Source organism: Thalia democratica, chromosome 3 (genome assembly GCF_965202585.1).
Source record: "Thalia democratica chromosome 3, ktThaDemo2.hap1.1, whole genome shotgun sequence".
NCBI classification, from domain to species: domain Eukaryota; kingdom Metazoa; phylum Chordata; class Thaliacea; order Salpida; family Salpidae; genus Thalia; species Thalia democratica.
In genome coordinates this window covers 70,239,487-70,253,686 of record NC_139167.1, presented here as the reverse complement: position 1 = coordinate 70,253,686, position 14,200 = coordinate 70,239,487, and the positions used below count along the sequence as shown (strand labels likewise).

The 14,200-nt window shown below is 26.2% G+C and overlaps 1 protein-coding gene across 1 annotated transcript; it reads left to right on the top strand.

Annotated features, from left to right (window-relative positions):
• The first annotated feature begins 3,101 nt into the window (after positions 1–3,101).
• LOC145831432 (uncharacterized) lies at positions 3,102–9,626 on the top strand. The gene is made up of 10 exons (XM_082938689.1): positions 3,102–3,343; positions 3,714–3,909; positions 4,397–4,599; positions 4,866–5,139; positions 5,393–5,549; positions 6,141–6,255; positions 6,764–6,899; positions 7,434–7,558; positions 7,956–8,173; positions 8,478–9,626. Exons 1-10 carry the CDS (start codon positions 3,139–3,141, stop codon positions 8,670–8,672), a joined length of 1,824 nt encoding a protein of 607 aa, XP_082794815.1. The 5' UTR covers positions 3,102–3,138; the 3' UTR covers positions 8,673–9,626.
• The last annotated feature ends 4,574 nt before the right edge of the window (positions 9,627–14,200 follow it).

The window sequence follows — 14,200 nt, the reverse complement described above, 5'->3', positions numbered from 1 at the left end:
TTAATAAGTCTGTAATAACTGTTCAAAATATAGCTTTAGTTGTTTGCTAACAAAAGATCCTAGTGAAGTAACTTCACTGGAATATAAATGAAAACAAATTATACAGTAATCTTCTTTTAATATAATAATGTAATAGTGTTAAATATAAGCTTAGTGAAGATAATAACAAAAGCAATAATAATGTTAATGATAATAATAAGGATAAGGTGTATATTGGTTCGACAGGAGGTCACTTTAAAGATAGGTACACTGGGCATAAGTAAACTTTTAAGCATGTAAATAAAAAGAATAGTACAAGATTGTCAGATTGCGTTTGGCAGTATTTTGATAGGTATGGAACCAAACCAGAAATGGAATGGAGCATCCTCCACCACGCCAACAATAACATCAGTAGCGCAAGCAAGATCTGTCAAATATGCAACCTTGAACAAATGGCAATTTTAGCAGAAGATAGTAAACAATTACTAAATAAAAGACGTGATATTTCAAACAACTGTGCACACAACCGACGGTTCTTCTTCAAATAACACCTTGGCGCCTTCTCACCTTTCATACTTTTCATTCACCTTCCACATACACACACACATTTACTTAACATATATTAATATAATTATATATCCTAAGTAACATATAGTTTTATTCATTTATTATTTATATCTATTTCACACAAGTCACTTTCTGTTCTCTGAAATTTCATATATTCACTTTACCCTCCGACTATAATTCTTTACACCTTTATATGTTAAGTTCCAAGATTAATTGGAAGCCTGTATTCAAATCATAGATAAACCGTGCTTTTTTACCTACTACGCCCAAGAGAGCTAATAGGTTTTTACTGCAGGTTTATACTTAACATATGACTACCTTGTTGTTTTACATTTTAACTTTCATATATAACACAATTTACTTATTAAATATTTAAAATAAGCAGCCGACTCCTACTATACCAATTAATTATTTTATTAATTATAAAATACAATATATATTTAATTTAGGTCATTATGATTTTATGTATATCGCTGTAAATTAATTATCGGTCAGTACATTGTAAGCCCAATAACAATTTTGTTTTTTGTGTTTTGTTTTTTCTTAAAGTTTAATTTTTTCATTTTTGATTTTTACATTTGAACTAAATCTACTTCCTAATTCTATATAACTTTGATTCAATCATTACAAACATTCAATATATAATATGCATGTTACACCGAGTTACTGTGACTTTTATTGCCTTCAGCGTCGTTAAGTTTTATTAAATTTTATTGTTCACTAACTAATGGTTAATGTTTTATTTTTGTTCAAAATAGATTACATAAAAACTAAATCAATGTTCTTTGCAATACAAATTAAACAGTTTAAATAACCTTATTTACATTTTGACGTAATTATTAGTTGTAACGAATGTATTTTTCATTAGTTAACAACAATAAAATTTGAATTAGTTATCTTTCCCATTAACGTGAGTTGTTTGTTTATATTATGTTTTGTTGTGTAATTTAGATTACTTTAATTATTTTAGACTTAATAATCACAAATATTGTATATTTTTATAACAGTCGGATTTAATATTAAGTATTTCACCAATTAATAACTATTATTTGTAGAAAAATCTTATTTTTATGAAAACATGTGTACACCTACTTTATTCTATGCTTCTATTCTCTCATTACAGTAATTAATTTTTACAGAACCCAGTTGAATTTTGTTGATTCGTTGATACACAGAAACATAAGTCTGTAATACAATTGTAAAAGTGTCTGATTAAAAATATTTAAATGCACATCATTAAAATCAACAATTAATCTTAAACAACAGTTTAAAATATACCACATACATAGTATTTACAACAAAAATTTAAATTAGGGGTTTTAATTTTTTTAATACATACTTAAACAATCTAAAGTTTTTTATATTATAACATTGCTTCCTATTAAACTCAAAGTTAAAATGTTTTTTAAACTAAAAATAGAAAAACGATACTAAAAATAAATCAAAGTTTACGAGCTATATGTAGCTATAATAACATATGTAATAATAATGCTAATAATATAACATTAAAATCTAAGTTTTAGATTAAAACAAAATTTACGAACATTAAAATCGCAGAAAAAAAACAGTTAATAGAAAATGTTCAGAAAACATGAATTTTTAAGATAATGTAGTGTTTAAACTAACTAAAACAAACAAAAAACCTATAAATATTATAAAGAAAAGCTGCTTAAATACAAATAGAAATTGTTTATTAACACTAGTTTTTAGACTTAAAAAAAAAATAATGCAGTGAAATCTCGAAAGTAAAAAAATTCCTTTTACATGATAAACCGTTAAGTTTAGAATTCTAGTTATTTTCCGATACTAAAAAATGTTTAAAGTTTATCATCTACCTCCTAACAAAATGATATTTCTACAGCACATGTCATTTACCAATTAAACCAAATACTTTAAGTATTATAGATTTACAGTTTTGAATACCACTATATCAGTAGTACAGGTGAAAATGTAAAACTTTATTTACAATACTTTAATGAAAATTCCAATTAAGAACTTTTTAGTAACCTTTAATTAGGAAAAAAATTAACCGCTATTTAGCGCTGGAGGCACACAACTTCAGCAAAAACTCGCCACTACAAGTCGTTAGGGAGTCGAAATAAAAAGTTGTTATTGTCGTGTTGTTTCATATTAAAATACTTTCAATCAACAGTGCGGCTTCGTTCAAGTAGCTTCACTTGTTTTCATAGTGAGTTGTTTACGGAATAAATTGCTATTTCTTTTGTATTCAGAAATTGTATATTACGACAGTACTTTTTTTTTGTTTTTTTCTCGCTCATGTTTTGTTCTAGTTGCACACAGTTACTTACTTTTTACAATTAAGATATGTTTTAGATTGATTTTTTTTTAAACTTTAATATAACAAATATGAATATTTTGTGTTCTTATTTACTTTTTGCGCTTCCTTATAGTTTTATAATATATATATTCAATTGTTTTGTAAATATTTGATCATAGTTTGTTAAAAATATATTTTAAAAACATAGTTGATTAAACTTTTTTTATTGTTTTATACAATAAATGAAATAATATATCTTTAACAAATAAACAGACTAAAAACTATTGTTAAAGTTTTGATAATTTTTTATAAAAATGAGGAAGCCGAAGCAAGGATCTTTTCAAATACATAAGTTTACTATTTTATCATGTTTGAAAAAAGAAGAAATAAAATGCATAACTAATGAGAATATGAGCCCTTTTAACTGCAAAGAGCTGTCTAATACTTTTAAAGTCAGTTCAGAGACAAACGGATCTCGATTGAAGGAGAACGAAGTTGTTGTAGACGTTACTTACAGTAGTTAGTTGTTTTAATTAGTAAAAATTGTGAAGCTAAAACAAATACACATATCAAAGGTACTTTCAACGCAAAGTTACCTCGTGCACAACATACTTGTCTTATGTAGTTTATGCTAAGAACGTTAAGGGTACCTGCTTTAACTTAAATGTTATTTACCGTAACAATAAAATATATAAAGAAAATTTAATAACAAATAAACGAAAAACAAACAAAAAGTTTAAGAATAGTTTTTTTAGTTGTTTTAAACTTTAAACTGATGACAAACTTAATTTACAACCCCCTACTTTACATAACTTTTCGATAAGTTTATAAAGTAAAGACATTTTTTTCGTTTCAAATTTGTTTAACAATTAACATTACTTATCAACAGAAATGTTTCAATCTGTCCCTGCTAGTTGTAAAACGATACCTGATCAAGTTCGAACTTGGGGTTTACCCTGGATCGATAGTCACGTGCTAATTGAACACGAGTATTTCAAATTTCCCTACAAAAACTTCACTTCAAACGCTGAATTTGAACTGAGAAAATTGAAAGTTCCTTCCGACAACACCGCCCACTTTATCAGGTCATTAGTTTATACATTTGTAACTTAATAGTTCTAATAACCGTACAGAAACTGCTCGTTTCATAAGGTTTATATTTAAGTAGTTTGGTTGCTTTATAGGCTTGTGTTCGATTAATAGTCATTATCTTAAAATAAGTTGTACAAACAGTTATTAGTGTATCTCAAAAGTCTAGGTTTTTTTATGAGATAACCTTGTAATTTTTTTTATTCAAGTATAAGTTAGTTTACTTATTAAATGATTTATTATCATTTATAATTGTTAGGTTCATAGTTAAATTAAAAGCTGTTTTTCACGTTAATTCAAATTTAGCTGTTACGATAACTATTTACAATAAAAATATTTGTTTTAAATTCATTTTCAATTTATTTTTTTAGTTAAAATTCCTTTATGTTCAAGTTAAATATTCTGCTTTAATGTTTTCTGAAACTTACCATCTATAATGAAGATATCGTTGAACGTTATAGCTAAACTATAGTATTTAAGCAGATTTTTCACTTTGACGGGTTCACTTCGCAAAAACATTGTCCTACCTGCAAATTTAATTGAAAAGGAAAATTTACAAACATCGGTCAAAAAAGTTGATCACTTTTGCGAAGGATTAAGCGCAGTTAGAAAAAATGTGATTGACAACTTTTACCCACAAAATAAAACTCCACCTAATATGAAAACAACTAAAAGAAGTATAGGAGGTTTGTTATAATAAACTTATAAAATTTCATATGCATAAACAATATAATTATTTCCATATTAAAGAATTTTTGGTTTTATCATATTTGCTTTAAGCAATAAAAAGTTTTGTTAGAATATGATACCTCTATCAATTACCCAAAATTAAACTTTCTTTCTTTTTACAATGGAACAAACGTTTATAACAAAATACCATTTTATTGTACTTTTTCAAATTTAAAGGACATTAGTAGTTTGGAACAATTAAATTAAAAAAAAATACTTACAGGTTTAAGCCAACGTCAACTGAAAAAGATTCGAAGAAAACAGAAACAGTTCAACCGAATTGTTACGTCACAAAACAACCAACTACTCAATTCTCCTTCCACAAGCATGACGTCACAACTGCCTCAATACCCATGTTGGAATAAGATACCTTCAATCGAGATTGATGACGTTATGATGACGTCACGGGAGAGCTTGGGTTTTTACCTGAAACCCGCGGATATTTGCCTGTCTTTCCACAGGACCGATTGTTTGATCAAATTGTGTGATAAATTCAGGTTTGTTGAGATAAAATACACTTTTGAATTGTTAAACTCAAATTTTAAGAAATTATCAACTTGTTCTATGTTAAATGTTTTAAGCTTGCCGTATTAATCCACTCATAATGTTAAATAAAAAATAAAAGGTTTTGTGTAGAGTTTGAAAAACAAATAAAAATTGACAGCAGTTTCTTAGAAATATTACCATATCCTAAGACATAGACTAGAAAAGTTAAATAATATAAAACTATATTAAACTGTATTTTTACAGGCTAATGCGAGCAAGGATAATGGATCGAAACATTCAAAACAAGGATTCACAAATTTTATCGTTTGTTCAAATGTTGGCTGATAATTTCGAACAAAATCATGAAATGAACCAATTCGATCTCGATTCAATGATAAGTGATACTTACAAGAGAGGCAGGGTAAGTAGTTGTTATACGTTTTTGAAATCTTGATACTAAAATATACTATTGATATATATACTATTTATACAATCTGTAAAACATTTTAAACATTATATTCAACGGGGTTAATGTGCTTGCTACTATATAATAATTACACATAGTAACGATCTAATATTCAGTTGTTGCTAGGTAATAAATGCACAATGTAATTTGTACTGTTTGTTTTTGTGCATTTTAGGCGTTTTGAAAACTTTTTACTTAAAAGTAAGATAATAAGCTGTTAAAACCGTAGTGTTAGAAAAAATAAGTTGAAAAACTGTTTTTGCTAATCTGGCAAGTATTGTTGTAAGCACACACGTAACATTTACATCAGCGTTTTTCAATGTCTCAAAAGATCGTTGTAGAAAACTGCTAAATAAGTGATTTAAACAATTTAATAAACTTGTAATCTTTCTTTAGAAACTTTATAGTGTCAAAAAGCATGATAAAACCTTTTGTTGGTATATAAAAAACGTGGTTATGCGTTAAACAAAAATCAGTAATTTTTTTACAACCATAAACAGCATTAAGTTTTTTTATCTTTTTAAATATATTAATGTTATTTTTTAGTATACATGGATGAATTTTGGTTGTGAGAAACTACAAAATTCACTGAATGCTCTGATATACTACGGACGAAATTGTTCTGAATTCTTCAGCAAAACTCATCACATTGTTAATGAAGGTAAGATTTGTTCATATTTTCAGGAAAGTTTCTTTATATTTAGAATAGTTACTAAATGTGACCTATTTATGACTTACGATTAAAATTTACAATTAAAGTCATAATCTTGTAAATCGTTTTTAATAACTGTTGAAATTTATAACTTTATAAAATATAACATGTATACTGAATAAGGCAATTATTTTATCTAAAGCTTTTAGATTATCCACATAAGTAAAGTATGTTACCATGAAGAGATTTTGTTATAAACTTTTAAGTTGCAATGCCATTGTTTTATTTTTTTAAGTGTGTAATAATGTATTAAAATAATGTGTAAAAATTGTTGCTTTTCGTTAACATGAAAGTTTTGTGTACATATACACTTATAAAAATTTAGCTTTTTTTTTTTTGGATAGTAAATGCTTAAATACTCAAGCATTTTGTTCATTTTATGTAAGCAACTACAATAAAACACTAACATTGACATATTTATTTGCAATTTTCCATATAACCTAATGTTTCTTCACAGATATCCAACTTTTAATAAGAAGAAGTTGTATTTCAATAGCAATATTTGAGTTTTTAACAAAAGACTATGCATCTTGCTATTCAAACTTGTTATATATGAGTCAAAACTATCCCACTTCTGAAAAGAAAATTTGGAAGTAAGTTTTGTTGATAGATAAGTATAAATAACACGATACAAAAAATGATAATGGACTCATATATAACAATTAAAATAAGTTTTGCACAAAAGTGCTATAGGCATTTTTCTAAGTTACAACTTAAATCATTAAAACTTAAACGTATAACCAGTGATAAAAAATTAAAACACGCTTGTTTCAAGCTAAACTAATTAAGATGAACTGTTTTAACTTATAGACAATAAGCTTTTTTAAATGTACCCCGAATAACCTTTATAACAGGAAATAAACGTATGAGGAAATAGAATGCTTATTGTAACTTTTTAAAAAGTTAAATTTATTTTTGCATAAGTGAACAAAAATGCATAATTTATAATGACTTGGTAGTTCATAACTCTGTTTTATAAAAATAGTGTTTTTAACAGGAAGTAATCATAAAAGAAAATAAAGTGTTTATACTATTGCTTTAAATCTAATTTGAATCATTTAAAAAAATGATAACAAATAATGGCTAGGCAATTTATAAAACTTTCTTAAACTCTATTCTTTTAACAGAAAATTAACAAAGAAGGAAATAGAGTGTGTGGATTTATTAGCATCTACAGTTAAATTAGTTCACGATAAAGATATAGACATGTATCATTACAATATATTTAAACTGGTCCTTCTCTTCTCACATTGTTAGTTTTTAACTTTTATTTTTTCTTTACATAAATCAATGTATCTAGTTCAAACTTTTTATAGCTATAAAAACACTACATGTTTTCTACTATACTTTAAAATTACTTTGTTTTACTTTTTTTTGTATCAATAGTTTGCACACAAACTTTAGTTTATGAATTGCCAATACGTCTGAGGTATCTTAAGAAATAACTAAAGCTTTCTTACTGACTTCTTAGACTTGTTTCAATGTAAAATACTTTTTTGTTATTTTACACTAACAAGGTTATGCATTAGAAATAAACTACCGCATAGCAAGGATGCTTATAAAAACATAGTAAACAACAGTCTGCAAAAAATTATATTACCCCGATCAATGTAAAATATTATTATTCTAACAAAACATTTTTACTACAGGTACGGAAGGTGATGAGAAACAGTTCGTTGAAATCAGCCGAGTGAAACGGTGTTATAATGACGTCACAAGACTTGCAAGAGACGCGTTGAAGTTGGAAAGCGAACTGTTGAATGTTGAATGCAAGTTTGATCATTACATGAAACTGGTGGATTGTTGCAAGAAACTGAAGAAGGTTTTCAGTGAAATCGATCCAATGAGGATATTCGTCGTTCTTAAGGTTGGTAATTTCTTGGAATGTATATAAGTTAAAAGTTCTATATTGTTGTATTATAGAAATATTTTTTTTAATTGAACTAATAAAGATACATATTGTTCTTAAGGTATTTGTTGAAGATTGTTTAACCTAAAATTATCATATCAAGGACTGAACTTTAAACTATTAAAACAATTAGTTGAGGATTATCATAAGTGATTTTTTACGAGGACTTTTAACTAAATAAACTATTTGAATCTAAGTTATCTTCATTTGATTTCAGTTTTGTGCATTCTTAGAGGTTTTAAGATTATTCACATTCAAACAGATCTTCGTCAGACTGACTTTCTCCAATTTCAAGTTCGTTCCATCAATTCTGCCGTTAGAAGTGTGCAACAAACTTTTAGTTAACAGACACAAGATGACGTCATCATTTTCTGATTATTTTTCAAACAGGAATTTTCCCTCGAATATAGAAACAGGAGGTGCTTCAACAGCTAAAAGGCTAAGAATGACCACGTGATTTTTCTTAACTTACTTTGGTTAAATTTGTTGATGGTCAGCTTTATAAAAGTAGGAAATTATTCTTTTAAATTAGTTAAAAAATCCAATCTACGAAAAATTGTTTGTTTTGTTGAAATATAAGTAAAAAACTCGGATAATAATTGATATATTTTCTTAGACTAATCTTTATCAGATAGAGAAGATCGTAAAATTCCTTATAAACTTGTATTGCTTAGTTCGAATTTTCATAGTTGCTAAGCAACATCGCCTTCTTTGTTTTTGTAGCCATCAATATTTTAAAAGTAATCATTTTGTTACATGTAAACATAAAGGTTGTACCTCTTTAATCGAAAGTCATATGGTCGAAGTGTAATGATCAAGCTTTTATACTAACTATAGCTTGTCTCACGGCAAACAAAAGTCCAAGGTTAAAAAAAGTCAAGTTAGACTTTTGTTATATTTTCTTTGTTTGTGCGAAATAAATAACGTTACAAACAGAATTAATTTTCAGTAGTGTTAAGAGGTTTATTTTTTTTATTACTATTTAAAAAACGACTATTTATCATTATTTTTCAAGTTAAAGTTTAATACTGTATTTGTTTACTTGTTATAATTTATACTAGTCTAAATTACACAATAATGTTCCGTTTATAATTTGACATTAGTGAAAAATTTCACATTAATTTTGTGTTTTTTATGTCACTAAAAATTTTTGCCGTTTTGATTCCGTTGTCACTAAATGTTTTTTTTTCAAATAACCAGATAAATCTGTTACAACTCAACTTGTATAAGTTGTACAATCATTTTTCTGTTCATAAATTGTAGCTACAAGTTCTGCTTTTCTATAACTAACATAGAACAGTTTACAGTATTATCCTATTTTCGGTGCTATTTAAACAACACAGTATTTTACTGTATTTGTTGTTATTTATACTTTAGTATTCTATCACAGAACTAATAAAACTTTATCAATTAATAACTGGCTGTTTATTTAGTTCCTAAATAAAGTTTTAAAGTTAATTAAATTTGAGTTGTAAATTCTAATAAAAGAATAAATTATAAAAGTAAAAGTTTAATTACTTGTAAGTTTAAAATAATTGTTTTACAACTTAGTTAAAAACTATGTATTTTTTTGTTTATCATATACTTAGGACACTTGTAAACTTCTAAATAGTATAAGTTTTTGTATTTGATAATTGAAATAAGTATAAAAAAGTTAAGCAAATAACAACGTTAAGCACAATAAAATGGTGTATTTTTATGAAACTTAGTAATCTACTTTTACAAAATAATTTGAGTTAATGAAAATTTATATACATTTAAAATATTTTTTATTGAATTATCCAAAAACTAGCACTTTTAAACTAAACAACTATTTTTTTATAATGTGTAACCGTATAACCTAATAAGTTTTAAAAAGTAACACTTTTCAAATGCAAAAAAAAATATTGTCTTTAAAGCACTTTTTTTTATTCCAATCGTAATTTGGATGATATAATACAAAAAATATTATAACTATAAAGTTATATAAAAAATATTAAAATTTTGATGTTTACGCTTTAATAATGAAAATATAAAATACAAAAAAGCCTGTTAATAAGACAAGTTTGTTTAATCCAAGTTTAAAAAAATAAAAACCCGATTCAAATTAATTAACAAAAATTACTAAAGTTAAGGTTATTAATTATTATATAATCAAGTTCAAGTTATTAAAGACTACACAACTATGACGGTTTTAAACACGTTTTATTACGTAACTACTAATTGATAAACATCATGTTTGTTTACTGCATGTAAAACGTGCAACCCTGCATTATGACGTAATAACTTACTTTCGAAGTATTAATGATGCTTTCAATAGTTCTAATATTGCACCAATGATGACAGTTTTTGAGTTTTGTCAGTTTGTATGAACTCATATAGTTTTCTTGTTTTGAAGTTCATCAAAAAATATAACTTGAACGGTTTATTTTTAATTTGTTATTAAAATTTCGACAATAATTCAACTGCGGTTAACGCTGTAAAAACAAACAGTTTAACTTCAAACAATTGAATAATAAACTTACAGTTTAAGATTGTATATCACACAAACTTAAATTGAGGACATTTATAGCACACAGTTAATATGGTTCAAGCAAAGTTTGATTCTTATCAGGCCAGACGAGAATAACGTGATACGGCGACTTTAAGTAAAACAAAAACGAAGGCTGAACAGATTAGTATCATGATAAACTGTCAAGATATACCACAGACACACTATGTAGCTAACCAGAAGCGATTTTTATATTGGTTATCACATAAGTATGTTTTCTGGTTTGGCCAGAAATACTGACTCGATCGCTGTAATGTTTATAACAAAATTATTTAGTCAGCACATACTTAATCTATTTAATATACAAAATTTAAACATAAATTTTTGATAATAGTTACTGAAGCTTGTACAAACGCAGTATATCATAACACTTTTTTTTACATTATTTTTATTAATACAGTTTGATGTATAACTTTAGTCTTAGATTCTTATCACACAAAAGTTCAGCAAAATGCCGATAAATAAAATTAAAAAAATTAAAAGCATTATTATTTAAAAATCTTACTAAAGTTCAAACATATATATTAAACTTTAATTAGTAAACTAAGTTTCAATTTTTTTTAATGCGTTTCAAATTATCATTTAAACTCTGAAAAACTAAAGAGTTTGTAGTTCAGAGTTCAAAGCGTAATTTAATTTCAAAAACATTCAAGTAGAAGACAGGTGTATCAGAAGGTTAGCAGTAAAGTTTGATGCTTATCGGACCAGATCATAAAAACGCAATGTTATGATTTAAAGTATAACTGAAGAGAAAGACTAAACAGGTTATCATCACAGCGGGTCAACACTACAGCGTACTGTGGTAGTTAAGAATATACAAAAGGAAAGCTGACCAGGTTCTATCAAAAAGTTTTATATGTGGAGATCCACAACAGACACAGTACATAAGTTTGCCAATAAACAATTTTTAATGTCGATGCCCTCTAAAATATATGTTGTCAACTTTTTGTTTGACCAGTTATTATAATCGCTAGCCAATAGGTAAACGTAGTAAAGAAGTTAAAGTTACAGTGGACTGTAATAAAAAACAAACTAAAATATCAAAATAAGAATATTCGAGTAAACTACAGTAATATTGAGCTGTAGTCGTACAGAATTATATACAGCTTTATACGCAAAAAAAAAATGCGAGACTCATAAGTAGTTTATTAATATTTGAATAAAATAGAAATAGAAAATGTTAACATAAGGAGTATACATATGCAATGTATTATAAAGTTTAGAAGATGTTGGATACTTATCAGGTTGTTTTGATTTTGTTAAACAATTAACGCATATCAAGAGTAACCGGTCCCATAGATAAATATTACGGCTTAAAACGATAAAACTTATACTCGACTTTCTCACATACAGCATATAACTTGGCCTGAAGCGCATTTGAGATAACATCGTTGTACTCATTTGACCCGATATTTTGCCGCTATTAATATACAAGCCATCTGCAATCCTTATAAGGTTATGATGCGCTTCACTGGTCACAGACTCTTTCTTCGTGAGATTTCGAATTTAATTTTAAACGTGAGCAAAAATTAACTCGCTAAACTCTCAGTAGTGAAAGTAAATTTTATTCGATTGCAGTACTTGCAAAAGATAGTTTAATTTTCAGGATTTTTGCTTGATGTTTCTGTAATAATTTAGTCCACTAAATTGCTCTTTGCTCTTGATTTGATATTAAAAAATACTTTAAACTTTTTTGTTTCAAACTCATATATCTTACTAATAATAAAGAAAAGGTAAACAAATTAAACAAATCTATTTATCATAACAGATAAATACTTATTAAAAATAAACAGTTATACTTAAACTTTTTTCTACATCCGTAATTTTTATATGTCTTAAAAGAAAATCACCAAAATATTCAAAGCACATACTTAAAAAGAGAGTAACTTTATAAATACTTTTCAGCTAACTAATAAATCAATTAGAGATTATAATTTAAGGACATCCTGTAAATATTTAGAATAGTAAATACCTCTAAAATATAAATAACACCTTATGTTTGAGTATAAAAACTCGGGAATATATTAGGCGTATAATCTTATTTTTCTTCAAAAATTGTTTACTTAAGTAATAATTTTTTACTGGAAAATTTAACAAAAGTGTATTAAACAAACAAGTATTAAGTAAGTATTATTTTTGAAAACTATAGACTAAGTGTAAGTTAGTAGATTTATTCGTTTATATTTTTAGACTATTAAAAAAAAATTTGTGGAGAAAAAATCTACTTGATTATTCTATTGACTATGCAAACCTGTACAACTGAGGTATTAAGTGTACTAGTAGTTGAATTTATGGTTAACGTTATCTTTTTAAAGTTTTTATTTAATAAAAATGTTATTCACGTAAATGCTTTGTAATACTTCAATGGAAATGTTTTTGTTTGTTCATATCTTTTACGTATTATAAATGTAAATATTTGTTTTTTTATGTTGTAACAAAAGTAGGTTTACTTTAGCACAAATGACTTTTTTGTTATTATACTTGAACATAATATGAAAAACCTGTAATGTGTAAGCAAAAATATTTGAATTTTTTTAAACATATTTGTATGTAGGTTTATTTTTAAGAAAAACACTGTAGAGAACCTAATTTAAAAAATCTCTATGAAGTTAATTGAATTTCAGCTCGAAAAATATCAAAGTTGAAATTTTTAAGTACAATATCAATAAAACAATACTGTTTGAAAATGTGATGTTTAGAAAATAATAATTATACATTAAAAACCTATAAAGTAATAAAAAGAATTTAAATAAGTTTTAGTAAAATGTTTTATCACTGTTCTATGAGGCTTTATTGACAAAAAATATGTGAATGCACAACAAGGTAGTAGACTGTTTGTTAAGGTAGTCATTAAAGGGCATAAAAACTTAACTAAACTAGGCTTAAAGTTGTCCTGGAACTATTAAAAGTGTTTTTTAATATAAATTGTGTAAGCTTAATTGATAAGATATATAGAAATGATTAAGTTTTTAAATATTAAAACATACAATTACAAGTATAAGTCTTAAACAGATATTCCTTTTTTTACCAGCTTTATTTATTAATTTAAAAACTTAGTTTAGTTGTTAAAATTTAGATTATAATTAACATATACTTTCTACAATACCATACTGCTCATTATTAACATTTAGCTTATTTTTTCGCCCAGACCCCGTAGCGATCTTCAATAGAAGTATGAATCAGTTGTAAGTTGTTGCGAACTTTGTTTTGCGGTTTAATTGAAGCAAAGTAAACCCAAGTAGAACAAATGTGCAAGTTGCCGCATAAACTTTAAAATACTAATTACACGCTTCACTGGAAACAGACTCATTTGAACTGCGAAAACCGGTTTGAACGTGCTTTGAACTGGTTTTGTTACGTCACAATAACCAGCGATGCGAATCACAAAGTATTGAAAATTCTTAGAAAGAAAAACTTTACGATCAGTGAAGTCATTTGTATTCTCAAAACTTTGT

What these genes read in the sequence shown, in the direction of transcription:
- LOC145831432 (XM_082938689.1), top strand. Translation starts at nt 3,139, where the DNA reads ATGAGGAAGCCGAAGCAAGGATCTTTTCAAATACATAAGTTTACTATT. An exon ending in ATACTTACAAGAGAGGCAGG is followed by an intron (nt 5,550 to 6,140) that starts GTAAGTAGTTGT and finishes GTTATTTTTTAG; the next exon opens with TATACATGGATGAATTTTGG. An exon ending in TCTGAAAAGAAAATTTGGAA is followed by an intron (nt 6,900 to 7,433) that starts GTAAGTTTTGTT and finishes TTCTTTTAACAG; the next exon opens with AAAATTAACAAAGAAGGAAA.